At 29.6% G+C, this 15,453-nt stretch overlaps 1 protein-coding gene across 1 annotated transcript in view; it reads right to left on the bottom strand.

Moving 5' to 3' along the window:
* Positions 1–15,453, bottom strand: part of LOC111623336 (inositol-trisphosphate 3-kinase B-like) — a 104,322-nt gene that overhangs the window by 45,831 nt on the left and 43,038 nt on the right. Inside the window, exon 3 of the mRNA XM_023365872.1 lies at positions 13,781–13,915. Coding sequence (XP_023221640.1) covers positions 13,781–13,915 — 135 coding nt within the window. The remainder of the gene's footprint in view (positions 1–13,780; positions 13,916–15,453) is intronic.

Here is a 15,453-nt window from a genome sequence, read left to right on the forward strand (position 1 = left end):
AGTATACTTTTATTATATTGGAGTTATAATATTTGTTCTGATCAAGTTAAGCAATTGTAAATTTAGTAAGTTCCCTAGTAACATCTTGCTATAATTGAAACATTTCAAATGGAGGAGTATACTTCACAGTGTCCATTTGAAGAAATGGAAAAAATTTTAGAGAACTGGTCACATTTCACTTCTTTATGGTCAATTATTGGGGATTTTAATGCCAGAATAGGAAATGAATGTGATTCAATTTACAACAGGAATAACCCTGCAGTTTTTAATATAAGTAATAGTCACAACTTAAGACTTAATAAGAAAGGAAGTTTATTACTTAAATTTGCCCAAAACTGTTTATCCCAAATGGTCATGTGGAAGAGGATTATCCTGGTGGCAAAACTTTTATCTTGCTGAGAGGTGCATCAGTTATTGACTATACCTTACGTTCCAAATTTATTTTGGATTATTGTGCCAGATTTGAGGTTTCTGATATTGATTAATTTAAATACTCAAATAGGATGATCTCAAAATTTAAGCAGGAATGGTCCGATTTAGACTATTATAAAGCCAACAGAATTAAAGAATGTGGATTGGCTGCTTTTTGCAGAAATAAAACAAGAGAGCTGTTGATAGAATATACAGTGGGTGGTCGGTTAACGAACATAATCCATTCCAAGACTTTGTTCACTATCCAAATTGTTCATTAACTGATTATTGATTTACCATAGGTTTTTATGGAAATTTGATTAATTTGTTCTGGAGACCNCACTATCCAAATTGTTCGTTAACCGATTATTGATTTACCATAGGTTTTTATGGAAATTTGATTAATTTGTTCTGGAGATCCCCAAAAATAAAAGAATATATACTTTTTTACTATGTTTACTTATGTAATAATAAAAATACATATATACACAGTCTTACATTTTTATTAGTCATGTTTTTTCCGTTTGTGGGTGTTAAAGAATCTGTCTAATGTTGATTGCTTTTCTCTCTTCTTCAGGATTTTTCAGAAGTTATTAATAGCATTGTAATTGTACAGATCCCCAAGCCTATTAATCTCAACCTAGTTTGGATGCCATTTTAAGATTGTCATTCTGACATCCTCCCACTTCTTCAAAAAAATGTTTAATAGCAGATATTGACAGACATTAACTCTTTTTTCAGAAGAAAACATATCTCTCTGAGTTTCTTGGTGTTTTTCATTCAAGAGTTCTTGGCGTTCTTCTGTCGTCAGATCCGTTTCAGGTTCCATCATGAGCTCTTCAATGTTCTTTATTTCTCAGATATTATTTTTGTTACTCCTTTATGTGAGGGCCCGGATTTAAGAAGGCTGAGATTCAAATATTTTTATTCATTTTCATCTACCATTTTTGTTTCAGCCCAAAAACGATTTTATAAGAATTAGAGTTAACTCAAAAAGAGAAAAACCGATAAAATTTTCTCATAAAAATCACTCATAAAACTCCGTTTACATGAAAATACTTCCTTGTAGAAGATGAGTACTGTTGTGTCATAATTTTGTCACTTCGCCCACCATTGGTCAAAGATGATCATCACCTGTGACATACATGGGGAAATCTCGAGAAGAGAGCCCCCACATAAAAGGCAAGTGCGATGATGACATTGGGGGAAAGTTATTTTTCTGTACTCTGTGTGTGTGTGTGTGTGTGTGTTTGTGAATTACCTGCCTCTCGTCGTCCCCATCTTCGATAGACTTTACAATTCTGACTTTGATTACGACTTTGAACTTGACTATGACTTTGAACTGAATTTCGAACCTGGGAAGTATGAGAATTTGATCAACTAGACATCAACGTTTATAACTAGAGGTATTTATTCTACTCAAGATGATATGTAAGCTCTCTCTCGAATATTTCCAACTCGCGGTTAGGGTCATGACTAAATTATATTTTGTCCACTATCAAACCCGAAATTATATGGATTGAGAATCCCGAGAGGGAATTGTACCCTCAACTCCTTAATTAATCATCTTTGGAAAAATGTTCAACAATAAACGGGTATAATGTTAAAGAATTTTGATTGGTGTGCGTTTCTTCCGACATTATCACCTCCATACTGAACCCGAAGTCCTCCACGAGATCGCTCGTGATAATTTGTCCTCAATTAAACGCGTATCTATCCGCTAAGAAATTGATAGATTGGTGTCAGATCCTGACGGGAGAAAGGATTTAACGATCCTTAACTCTATAACCCCTTCCGCTCAACAGAACCCATCCTTTGGACAAGAGAGACCTGACCTCAAGGTCTTGAGTCGAGTAAGAGGTAGGAGAGTCAAGAACTCGTAACATCCTACCCCCAATTAGTCTCACATTTAGCTGCTTGAGTCTTCTTGATTATGCAGTATCTTTCTTAGATAAGATTAAACTGTGGCTTACTGCAGTATCTTTCTTAGATAAGATTAAACTGTGGCTTACTGCAGTATCTTTCTTAGATAAGATTGAACTGCGGCTTACGGTAGACCTGTTCAAGCCATACTGCCCAGCAACATCAGACGTCAGACATCTGCCCACTCTCTACCTTTGCTATTACACTCTCACCTTTCAAAAATAAAAACCAATGCAAAACTTAATGAGTGCCTGCCTGACAGTCTCGCAAATACTATAAAAGAATTGTTTCTGTCAGAAAAATAAAAAACTGGAATTACAAGGGAGAGTTTCAAAGTTCAAAGGAATATCCGATTAGTATATACCGGATTGAGCATTGATGTCAATGTCTCCTGCACTCGAGAAGACCAGTCAGTATTCATTATTTAAGTCTCTTCTTCTTGTGTTTGTCCTGTGAGGTGTTTGTTGTTATCTGAACATAAAAATCTTTTGCGAAAGTGTTCGTTAACCAATCACCCACTGTATTCTAGCTGTAAAAAAAAAAAAAAAACTAATAAAAACAAAGAAAAAAGTTATTTCAATTTGTTGAATAAAAAGTTATAAATGGATAAGAAGATCACCCTCTTTTGGTCAACAGTGAAAAAATATCATCCAAGAGATCTTGTCATGTCAAATGGTTATTTTTAACCATTTTACAAAAAACTAAAATATAATTATTAAAATCTTCGATTATTTTTACTCAATTTTATCTGTTGTCACTTTAAAATTTTTAATGGAATAACAACGGTATTAATAAGAATTTTAAAATAATTATGCTATCTAAAAGATATATTTAAGAGGGTAAGTTCATCAACTTGCAAACTCATTATATTTGGAAACAAGCCAGATTCACAGTATATATTTTATAGTAGTGATAAAGTCTGTTGAAATGTAGAAGATAAAATTGAATTACTTAAAAAATATTAATAGCAGTATTCACATAGTAAATATATTCAAATTTCTGTAAATTTTAAATTAAATCAGAATATCATACAGAGATTAAATGGAACTCTAAAAGAATAATAATCTGAAAAGCATAATTTTTTATTTTACTTTATGAATCTATAAAATGAAATTTTAAAACCTTATTTGTAAGTCTTTTGTGAAATATAACACCAACTTATAGCAACATCAAACAACAAAATATAGTAACAATACTCAGTGTATATGATATACAGTAGAATTCACTTATCATCACTTTGAAACTACCTCTACTGGTGATAGTAACTGATATTTATTAACTGATATTAGAAGGCATGTTAAAATAACAAGTGTATAATTTATTAATTATTAATTAAACCTAAAAATTTATTAATAATCATTATTAATTAATATGTAACTAGCATATATGCCCATTGAATTTTAATGGGTTCTTTTTAATAAAAACTTTTGCTATGTTTTTAATAAAGTTTTCAAACATATGCATGTGAAATACAGGTGGTCCTGTACTTTTACCTAATTGGTTCCTGAAATATGTTTGAAAGTTGAAATGTATGAAAGTAGAGTAATGTAAAAAACTGATTCTTCCTTTGCTGAGTACATACATGCAAAATAATCCCATCTTGTCTATATTGAAGATTTGGCAAGGAGAATATGCTCCACCTTCAATGATATCAGAGAAAGTGGAGGTGAATTTGCTGGCAGCTTTTTTATCTGCACTGGAAGTTTCCTCAGTAAATTTAATATTATGTAAAGACAACCTCATTTTAAATTTGTTAAACAAGCCTTAACTTGCTACAAATTCAGTAGCAGAATCTTCCTTTAATCATTTCTTTCAATCTCCATGCAAACTAAGAGCCTTAGCTTGAATGATTGATAAACTCAACAGGATGCTTTTTTGATGTTGATCTTCAATCCATAAATTTCTCCATTTCATCCTCTGCCATGTCTTTTTGAAACAATCTTTGAAGAAATATTGTAAGGAACCAAGTCCGAGAATTATTTTTAGTTATTTTTATTTTGCTTTTTATTCTATTTTGTTTGGGGCCAACTCACCGACCAAAAGAAAGTGCCATAGAAAAAAACTTATGCACACTTGCACTCCCGAGCAGAAAAAAGTGCGCACACTTGCACCAAGAAAGAGGGGGGGGAGACCCCACAAACACAACTTAGGAACTTGCTAAACCTTAACAAAGAAAACATCCCGAAAAGTGTCAAAAAGAATAATGTAAAAGGTTAGCAAGTATTGTCGGAAAATAGGCTGCCAGGCAGAAAGGAAAAGTTTACTGTTAGCGATAAGTATGTAAATGAGGGGAGTGATCTCAATCAGAATTGTGACATCACCTCATAGTATAAAGTCCGAACCTCAAGAGAAGATGACCGAGGTGAGCTTCTGTTAGCAACGAGCATGGTGAGCTTTGTCGTAACGAACGACAAGAGGTGTCCAATAGCAATAAAGTGGTTCCAAGGTGATTTGAAGTTATTTGATTTGTGGATCAAAAATTAGAAAATCTTGAGAGTTGAGGAAAAAGGTGATGATTAGGACCTTCCTAGTATATTGAGGTGATGATTAGGACCTTAGTTCATAAGAATTGTTGTACATAAGTTAAGTCTTTGAATTTTTTTGTTGAATTCCAAAGGGGAATAGATTTAAGTTAGCAAATAGATTGATTTGAGTTTTTGTTGGGTTGATTCTTATTGATTTTTCTTTGAATAAATTTGTTGTTGATTATTAAATATTGGATTGTTTTTTGACTAACTTTGTCATTATTTCTTTCGATGCACGCTTTAAGTCCAGGCCTGGTACATTAATGCGAATCCGCGTAAAGTACCCGTAAGGTAATGGCTATTTCCAGCACAAAGTCAATGTCGCTGATTGTTGTAAAAGGCGTAAAAATAACTTAGTACTTTACAATATTTCCACAATTTTGTTCTTGTTTTTCACAATTGAACATATTGTCGATTGGCTTAAATTATACAAATGATCAGCTGAAGCAAAAGATTTGCCACTTTCAGAATGTCTAATTATATCCATCTTTGATTCAATCACATGGAGGTTATGAGACCTTGATTTCTTTTTGTCCATATCAACAGTGCTCTTTTTTCATTCATGTTTATGAATTAATAAAAACAAATTTTTTCACCAAAACAGAAATGTGTACAAAGTAATAGCACATGTCCTAACAAACTGACAAGACACAACTTATCAACACAAGTGCTAACTCAAGACATTCCTGCTGAAAACTGAACTTTGACACAGAAAATGGACTTGATTAATGTTGGAAAGGTGGGGAGGGTCTAATGACTAATAGTTCATGAAAAGGGGAGAATCATTACATGAAAGTATGCATGCTTTGCCATATATATCAATAAAATATGAAAATACAAAATGTGTACAAAATAGAAAAATTGTACAGAAGTAGAGGACTGCCTGGTATTTGTTTTAATTTCAATTTTTAAATGTAAAAACAAAAAAGTTTAGAATGATACCAAAAATAAACAAAAACCACATCATATCATATCACCATATGAAAATAAAATTAAATTACAATTCTTTTTTCATTTTGAATTCTTCTCTGTGGGTACTAAGAGAGTCATTTCTCAAAGCCCATTAGGGATTCAGTAAGGATTACAATGCCAGATACAAGGACAGGTGGTGGAGACAGAACCCGACATATCTAGGATAATCATTCATGAAAAATTTCTAGTGTTCTTCATCCACCCAAATTGATCCCAAAAATGGTAGGCTGAACATTAAGTTCAGCCTACCATTTCATCATTCTCTCACCTAGTCATCTGCATTTGACATATAATATTTTGTATAATGAGGTTATTATTTAATCATCTTCATTTAATGTTTTAATATAATTTTATATATATAATTTTGTAAGTGTAATTATAAATTCATACATAAAATTAGAAAAAAATTGTAATTAAAAAACCATTGAAGCTCCAACCAACAGTTCAATGAGTTCAAAACATTTGCTTCTGTTGCTGATCGATACATGATTTTCCATTTTTCATTAATCAAGTAGGATCACTTGATTTGTGCTTTAGAAAAAACCATTTTATTATTTTACATGGATTTAAAGGTTTTACAGAAAATAGACTTTACACAAGAAATATGCAGTTAAATTGGAAAATATTGGATAACAAATTCAATTAACAATAGATATCATTTTAATACTGTAAAAACATTTTGACTTTAAATGTGAGCAAGGAAAATAATGTCTTTTCAAATATATATAAAGTTAATTTATATTTAAATTAACTTTATTGTGACATCACCACAATGCTGGGCTGCAATTTTTAATCATATTTTTAATTAATTTATTAGGTTGAGTCATAAATAAGTTCCGTTAGCAGGTAGGTGTAAATGACTGTCAAATACTTGCCAGATGTGTTGCTTCAACTGAGTTATATTAGTGGATATTAGCAAATAGTCTGTAAATGTAAATTTTAACACTGAAGTGTCAATAATGTAATAAAAAATTGTTTTTGAATTAATTTAAAATGGAACATTTGAAAGTGCATGTATGCCGTATCATGTTGTGAGAGTTTAAACTTGGCAATAACACTACAGAAACAGCAAAAAAGATTTGCAATGTCTACAGCAGTGGTGTAATTTCTGACAGAGCAGTTCATAAGTGGTTTACAAAATTTTGTTCTGGTGATTTGTCCTTAAAAGATGAAGAAAGACCAGGCTGCTCCTCAGACTTCAATGATGATGTTTTAAAGGTTCTGATTGAACAGAATCCATGGAAAATGATGACAGAGTTAGCAGAGAAGCTGCACATAACCCAATCAACCATCAATTGTCACCTCCAAAAACTAGGAAAAGTGAGCAAGCTGGGAGTTTGGGTTCTGCATAACCTCAGTGACCAGAATAAGGCTGACAGAAGGTCGATAACTGCTACCTTGCTTTCTTGGCAAAAAGAGGAATTTTTTGGCTAAAACTGTTACAGGAGATGAAAAGTAGATTGCATATGAAAATGTCATTCGAAAAAGACAATGGGTTGAGAAAGATAATCTGCCACAACTGGACCCTAAGCCCAGTGTGCATGGAAGAAAAATTTTGTTATGTACATAATGGGATCGTTGAGGAATTATCCATTTTGAGTTGTTGCCACACAATGAAACTGTTACTGCAAATGTATACATACAACAGTTAGAGCAACTTTGGCTAAAACTTCAAGAAAAGCATCCTGTACTTCTTAACAGAAAAAAGATCACCTTATTGCATGACAATGCAAGGCTACACACAGCAAAGATTACACAGGAAAAAATTTTGGAGTTTGGCTGGTCTGTTTTGCCTCATCCACCATACTCATCAGACCTGGCACCAACAGATTTCTATCTTTTCTGGTCACTGCAGAATGCTTTACAAGGGAAATGCTTTCAAAATGATGACCAGATTCAGGAGTTCAACCAGGAGTTTTTGATTCTAAACCACTAGAATTTTATGCAAGGGGAATTGACAAGTTGCTCAAAAAATGGCAAGAAGTCATTAATGATGGTGAATATGTATTAGATTAAAGTCTATTGTTGTACATTTTATTTGCAAATAAATTTAAGTTTAGAAAATGGAACTTATTTATGACTCAACTTAATAATTTAAAATATATGCTCGCCACCTCAAATTATTACTGCAATGGCTTGTTCCTGTACAGTACATCATACTTTTCCGTTAGCAATGGAGTTGAGCTGAACATTTAATTAATTCCTTTCAGGGGAAAGTTTTAAATTGAAATAACTCAACTTCCAGTTTGCATTGGAAGTTCATATATAGTTAATTGGAGCCTCCTGCCACTAAGCTTTCCATATATGGTCTTGATTTTCATGTATCTAACTCCATTCTTGAGATTAAGGAAAGACAGATGGATGGACGGACAACAGTGGGAATTTATAAGTCTACAATTTTTTCAAATTGGAGCCCAAAAATTGGTTAAAAAGTGAAGTTTAGATAGCATTGGGATCAATGTCACCAACTTGTTTTTGTATATAATTATTGTTTCTCTTACCATCTTTAGCAATGATTGATGTATAATTGAAGTAAAAAATACATCAGTAATTTATATTATTATACAACAAACAGATTATTATAGTTATAATTAGCAAGTGAATATTAAAATGATAATAATAACTGAACATTATTGCATGTTGTCAGCCATATGTTGAGGCATAACTTCAATTTTTTTTTTTAAGCTGTTCATGACACTGTACAGAACAATGGTTACTCCATAGATGCAAGTTCATAATTGCAATTTAATCTACATATAATCCATCTCTCTAAATAAATCTGCACCTCCTTTCAAATTGCCTTTTAAACAAGCCTACAGGCTATCACATTAAAAAATTATATATCTATCTAATGATAATGATTACATGTAATTAGGATGGATTATTGTTTTTATAATGTACTTTAACTTATGTTTTAGACATGCTAATCTCAATAAAATTAAACAACTGATAACAACACACATAATAACAATAAGTGAAGTCTACTGTATAAGATGCTTTAAAGATATTTGTTTTCATTCTACATTAACAGTTATGACTAGTAGAAGAAACAGACTGTCTGTTCACAATTTCAAAAGATGAGTGTCTCCATTTCATCATAATCAATCAATGTTTGAAATTTTCTATTTTTAAGATTAATATTTATTATTTTTCATAATTTTATTTTTAACTTTTACTAATTCATTTTTATTTTTGTACTTTATATTAAAATTTTATTTAAATTTACACCTCTAGGTAATACAACACAATCTGTTATATATTGCATCAAATATTTTAAAGTGTTTTGGTATCTTCATAAAAATTAATTCCTTACAAATGTATAAATCAAACAAAAACAGGTTTATTTCTGTAAAGAACTGAATAAAGATCATGTAATTGCATAAAATTATATTGTCATAATATATCTTTGATATACTGAAATTAAACATGAAATTACTACTGTAAACTTGTTTCAATATTCTTTTACATCATTTTTCCTTGTAACATTAACAGGTGTCAAACAGTAAAAAATTATAGAATAAAGACTAAAAAATTGCTTTTATTACCAAAATTTATAAAATTATATAAATTTATAAAAAAATCCAATATACTATTGGATTTTTCTATTTTTGTTATGTGCATTTCTTTATTAATTCTAATTATAAGTAAGTGTTTTTATGCAATAAATTATTTTCAAGTTATTTTAGAAAGGAAGAATGTATCAAACAAATAAAAATAAAAAGATTTTATTATAAAACAAATTATAATAATTTCATAAATGATTTCTAATGATTTATAAATAAGTTTTTATTGTTTTGACAATTTCTGATCAGTTCTTACATGTTTTAATCATGACCAAACCAAACTATTTATTTACTAATAAAATTTCTAGTAAAAAAAATTATATAAAATAAATTGCTTTTGCTAGATGCTTATTTAATTAAAAATAATGTGTTTATTTAAATAGCACATGTTATTTTTAAAGCAAATTTTAAAGCATTATTAGATTATTATATATTTAAAATGTGAAGTTCAGAATTTATATTAAAAAAAAAATACTGAGTNGTTATAAATTTCTAAAATTTTTATATCAATGCAAAATACACAATTCCAAATATTCATACTAAGACTTATAAATATTGGAATTATATCAACAGGACTTTAGATAAATCTGATTTCTTTTGTAAATAAATAAATGAAAACATTAATCTGACCTTAAATAAAGAAGGCTCTTCTGGTAACTTAACAAATGTTTTGATTATATATAGCTGATTTTGCCTATCGCAATTAAAATTAAGTAGGTCCCAAAACACACAAGCTATAATACATTACAATAAGCAAAGTTTTCATCATCAGAATTTGGTTATTGTTATTATCTCAAAGTAAATAAGGTTCTGATGATCATTAGTCAATCAATGCTTTAAATTAATTGTTTTAATCATTACTTATTTCAACTAAATAGTATTTGTTTTTTTCAAGTGCATACTTAAAATTTTAAGTTAACTTTGATTATGAGTTAAAAGATTAAATAATTGAAAAAAAATATATTTTAAAATTTTTTGTTCACTCATGTACATTTGAAAGAACTGATTGAAAAGACATATCTTTGTATGTATTGTCTACTCAAGAATTTTTTTTTAAATTTTGTAAACTAAATATTTGACTTCATAAAATCATCCTCACAAATTAAAGTATTTTATATGGTAATAAATCATATGATTAATTTAGAATATAAAATATTAAATACCTACATGTAAGTTATATAATATTGTATAAAATCAAAATAGAATACATCCTCAATATTTAGAATTATGCTCAAGCAATAAGGAAAAGCTTAAATGCATAATGAATTTAAAATTTTTTGATAGGCACACAAAGGTTCTGTACATCCAATAAAAAAAATGAAAACCATTAAAATATCCATAAAAGCAAGATCAAATTATTTAATTCTTTCACTGAAGACAGAGAATCCCAATCTAGCTCTGGCAATGTTTGGGGAGTCAGTAAAATAAATTCTGAAGTTGCCTTTAATAAAAGAAATGCTTTAAAATTGCTGTAAAACCTCATTTAGAAGATATGAAACTGCCATAGACCATATTGGTAAACAATGATTCATAAGTGACTGGAAATTGGTAAAGAAAAATGTAAAGAATTCAGACAAAATCATGCAACAAAGTCTCTAACATGAAACAACAAGTGATAATTGCTTTATGATCTTTGAAAATTTATTGTTGAAAACAATACCAAGATCAGTGATTGATTATATATTTTGTCTATTATTTCCAACAACAAAGGACAGTAATGGGAAATTATGAAGTAGGAAGAAACACTTCACAACTGTTTTGATTACATGTTAAAGCAGGAATAGTCAACTTTTTTATACCTACCACCCACTTTTGTATTTTTGTTGGTAGTAAAATTTTCTAACTGCCCACCAGTTCCGCAGTAAGTTAATTTAGCACAACTGCAAAGTTCTCATAATTTTTGAGTTGTGGTTTAGTAAAAATATGTAGTTAAATTTATCTTTTTATTTATATTTTGCATATGTTTATAATACACAGAAATTTTTTTTGCCAGTGTGCCAAGTGTTTTTTTTTACGTCAAAGTGAAATTTTATGTAGCTAAATTTGGTACGCCAACCTCACCATGAAACAAGCTCAACTCGAGTGATGGCCCTACCGACCACAATAAAAGCTCAAATCGCCTACTAGTGAGTGGTAGAGACCAGGTTGACCACCACTGTGTTAAAGCATCAATTATATCAATTATATGAAGTAATCAGAATGAAAAAATTTCAGATAATTGGATCACACTTAATAATAATAAAACACAACACTAGGGTTGATAATAAGATTGCTCAATAGCAGGCTTTAGATCATTGACAATTGTTATTATATAAAAATATTGAAATTTCTGTAATTACTACTCTCTGAAATTAATTTTTCAGATTATTGATTTTCAGTTAATTAACTCTCTACTATATTGATTTTGAGATTATATTTTCCAAACAGCCAAACAAATGTTCTAAGTCTAATTGTCTAAAATCATGATTGATATGTTTAATGACATTAGCATATGCTTTAAAAATAAATTAATTTGTGCAAGTAGATTGTTAATATAGGCATACTTAAAGGGGAATACTTAATATTGATCCTTGCTGGATGCAACAAATAGATAGAAAAAAGAAAAGATCTAAAAATCCAAAATCATCAATTTTAATTTTACATGAACATTTAAAATTATTTAACTAAGAATGAAAAGCAAATAAGAATAAAAAGGATTAATGTCACCACTGTGAAAATGAAAGACATTAAGGAGAAACATGTTTGGGTGAATTTTTGTTTCACTTTTACTTTTACCAGCAAAACTTACTGAAAGGTGTGCTTTGCTTCAGCAGATCTATGAAGACTGTGAGCAATTCACATTGTCATGAGTGGTTTAAGCATTTTAAATAGAATGGGACATCAATTGAGAAAGATTCAAGATCAAGACAATTGACATTGAGTTTTCTTTTTTAATCATTGAGGCATAATCCATCATGAATTCATGCCATAAGGTCAGATTGTTAAGAAGAAGTTCATAGATGTTCTAAGGTGTTTGAGGAAAGATGTGCGCTGGAAGAAGCCTGAACTTTCGGAAAAAAGTTCTTGTGTTGTATCATGACAACATGCCATGTCACACATCTCTGCTTGTCTGCCAATTTTTGACTGCTAACAATGTGGCCATCCATCCCCACCCCAGTACTCTAAACTTAGCCCTTGTACACTTTTTCCTATTTCTAAAGTTGAAAAAGGCGTTTTCAAACTGTATATGACAGGGATACCCAACCCGCAGGCCACACTGTGGCCCATTGCACCCTAAATTTTTTTAGGTACATTTTCGTTTATTTTGGTAAAGTATGTCATAAACTGGATATACTTTGATGTCAGAATGACATAACTGGTGCTAGAAAACTGTCTTATCTAGATAACTGTACTACCCCACATGCATAACACACTGTTGTGAACAATTCTTTTTGTGCATGAAAATCAACAAAACTGCTGAAAGAAATAGTTAAATGGAAATTACTCGACCTAACATTTTTAGAATTAAGACTAGTACCATAAAAGCAGATATTGACATTATTATAAAAGAAAGGCAATGCCAAAAATTGCATTGAATTTATTTTTTCTGAGTATAATTTTTTTACTGTCAATAATAGTATTTTTTGTAATTAAAATAAGCAATTTTTTTTCTACTTCAATATAAATTGCAATACAAGTTATAAATTTCTAAAATTTTTATATCAATGCAAAATACACAATTCCAAATATTCATACTAAGACTTATAAATATTGGAATTATATCAACAGGACTTTAGATAAATCTGATTTCTTTTGTAAATAAATAAATGAAAACATTAATCTGACCTTAAATAAAGAAGGCTCTTCTGGTAACTTAACAAATGTTTTGATTATATATAGCTGATTTTGCCTATCGCAATTAAAATTAAGTAGGTCCCAAAACACACAAGCTATAATACATTACAATAAGCAAAGTTTTCATCATCAGAATTTGGTTATTGTTATTATCTCAAAGTAAATAAGGTTCTGATGATCATTAGTCAATCAATGCTTTAAATTAATTGTTTTAATCATTACTTATTTCAACTAAATAGTATTTGTTTTTTTCAAGTGCATACTTAAAATTTTAAGTTAACTTTGATTATGAGTTAAAAGATTAAATAATTGAAAAAAAATATATTTTAAAATTTTTTGTTCACTCATGTACATTTGAAAGAACTGATTGAAAAGACATATCTTTGTATGTATTGTCTACTCAAGAATTTTTTTTTAAATTTTGTAAACTAAATATTTGACTTCATAAAATCATCCTCACAAATTAAAGTATTTTATATGGTAATAAATCATATGATTAATTTAGATTTTGTTTTACAAATATATCAATAAATTATTATTAATCATGTTAAAAGTTTTTATATATATATACAACTTCTTCTTACCTTGATGTCCAGCTAATTGAACCCAGGGATATTTTTGTTTTCTGTATGTCTGTATAAATGGCGACCAATGCACAATATTCCGCACTTTTCGCCATGCTGAAGACTAAAAAATAAATTTACTAAATGTAATTTGAATGCAATTATTGTGGAAAAAAAATAAAAAATTATCTAAATTAATAATAATAAGACAGATATAATTTGTTTTGATTTGATATTACTAAACTAAATGAAATTTTAGATTATTATTACTAAATTATTTTCTTGCAATTAAAATATTTTCGAAAGATTTACGTTGTCAGCTTATATTTTTTAATTTGATTTCTTTTTGTAATAAATACATTTATACTCAATTACTCAATAAATAATAAAAATTTATTTCAAATAAAATTTAAATTCTTCAATTTTCTGTTTTTCTTTAATATACCATTTTGCATAGGTGACATTGAAAACTTATCAGTCAGTTCAAAATATTGAAATTTAAGAAAATTTACAAACATTTTAAAAAGATTTGTCTTTACTACAAATCAAATATTTTGAAGTATCATTATTTTCTTTATTTTTTGCCTCCAAAGAGGCCATTGAAAGCATAAAATTGGTATACAGTTTAAAAAGTTATCACTTTAAACATTAAAACATTGTTTATCTCAGTATTATACTTCATTGTAGATAAAATTATAAATAAGTGAAATGAAAACACAGCCACTAAGTAATCTCCTGAACTTCATGCCTATCATATTGTTTTATTTCTATTTTTATCAATTAATAATAATAAAATATGTGGTAAACAATAATAAATGTTAAAATAAACTTTGAAAAAAATTTTTTTGGGTCTATAATATGAAATGAATTGAAGAATCAATTGTTCAGCTCTTATTCATTGTAGGTAGGATGACCATCTGTCCCCAATTTCTGGGGGGGGAACACTGCATTTTTTTTTTACCTCTCTCTCCAGCAAGGAAACATCCTTGGTTTTGTCCCTAGAAAGGAGTCTTGTCCCCGTTTTTTCAATTTCTTGTTTTTTTCATTGTTTTTTCGGTTTCTTCTTTTTTTATTGTTTTTTTGATTTCTGTAATATTGTCACTTCCAGTTTTTCTGCCAGAAGACATGTTCAATGTCTTCAAGGTTGCCAGGTATTTTTTAAAGAAGTAACCAAATTTTTGAGGAAATGCCAAAAAGAAGCCAAATTTTAAAACACAGACAAAAAATATAGCTAAAAAAGTGCCAAAAGTAAATAGCTGTAGACCTTACTATAGGAGAGCTATTTGATTGAAGCAAATAAGCTCAATCAAAATTAAAATGTTTAGGTCTCAGTCATGTATATGTACAGTACCACACTTTTTTTTAATTCTTTCTGCCCTGTAAACACTAAGAGGACCTTTCTTCAGCAAGCCCATTATAGGTTCAGCAAGGTCCACAAGGTGGTTCAAAAGCCGGGTGGTGAAGGATGGGACCTGACACATCCAGACAGACCTTCACCTGAAAAACTCCGGGGCTTTTTCGACCCATTGAGATTTGATCCCAGATTCCCAGATTAGTAGACTGCCACCTTGACTGTTCAGCCATCTGGCATTTAATATATGTACAGTACCCATTTGACAGTACTTATACATGTACCCTAAAAAGTGATGATTGATGTGTTTC

Source organism: Centruroides sculpturatus, unplaced genomic scaffold, assembly GCF_000671375.1.
Source record: "Centruroides sculpturatus isolate CEXI.00-Female unplaced genomic scaffold, Cexi_2.0 scaffold339, whole genome shotgun sequence".
Lineage (NCBI taxonomy): Eukaryota > Metazoa > Arthropoda > Arachnida > Scorpiones > Buthidae > Centruroides > Centruroides sculpturatus.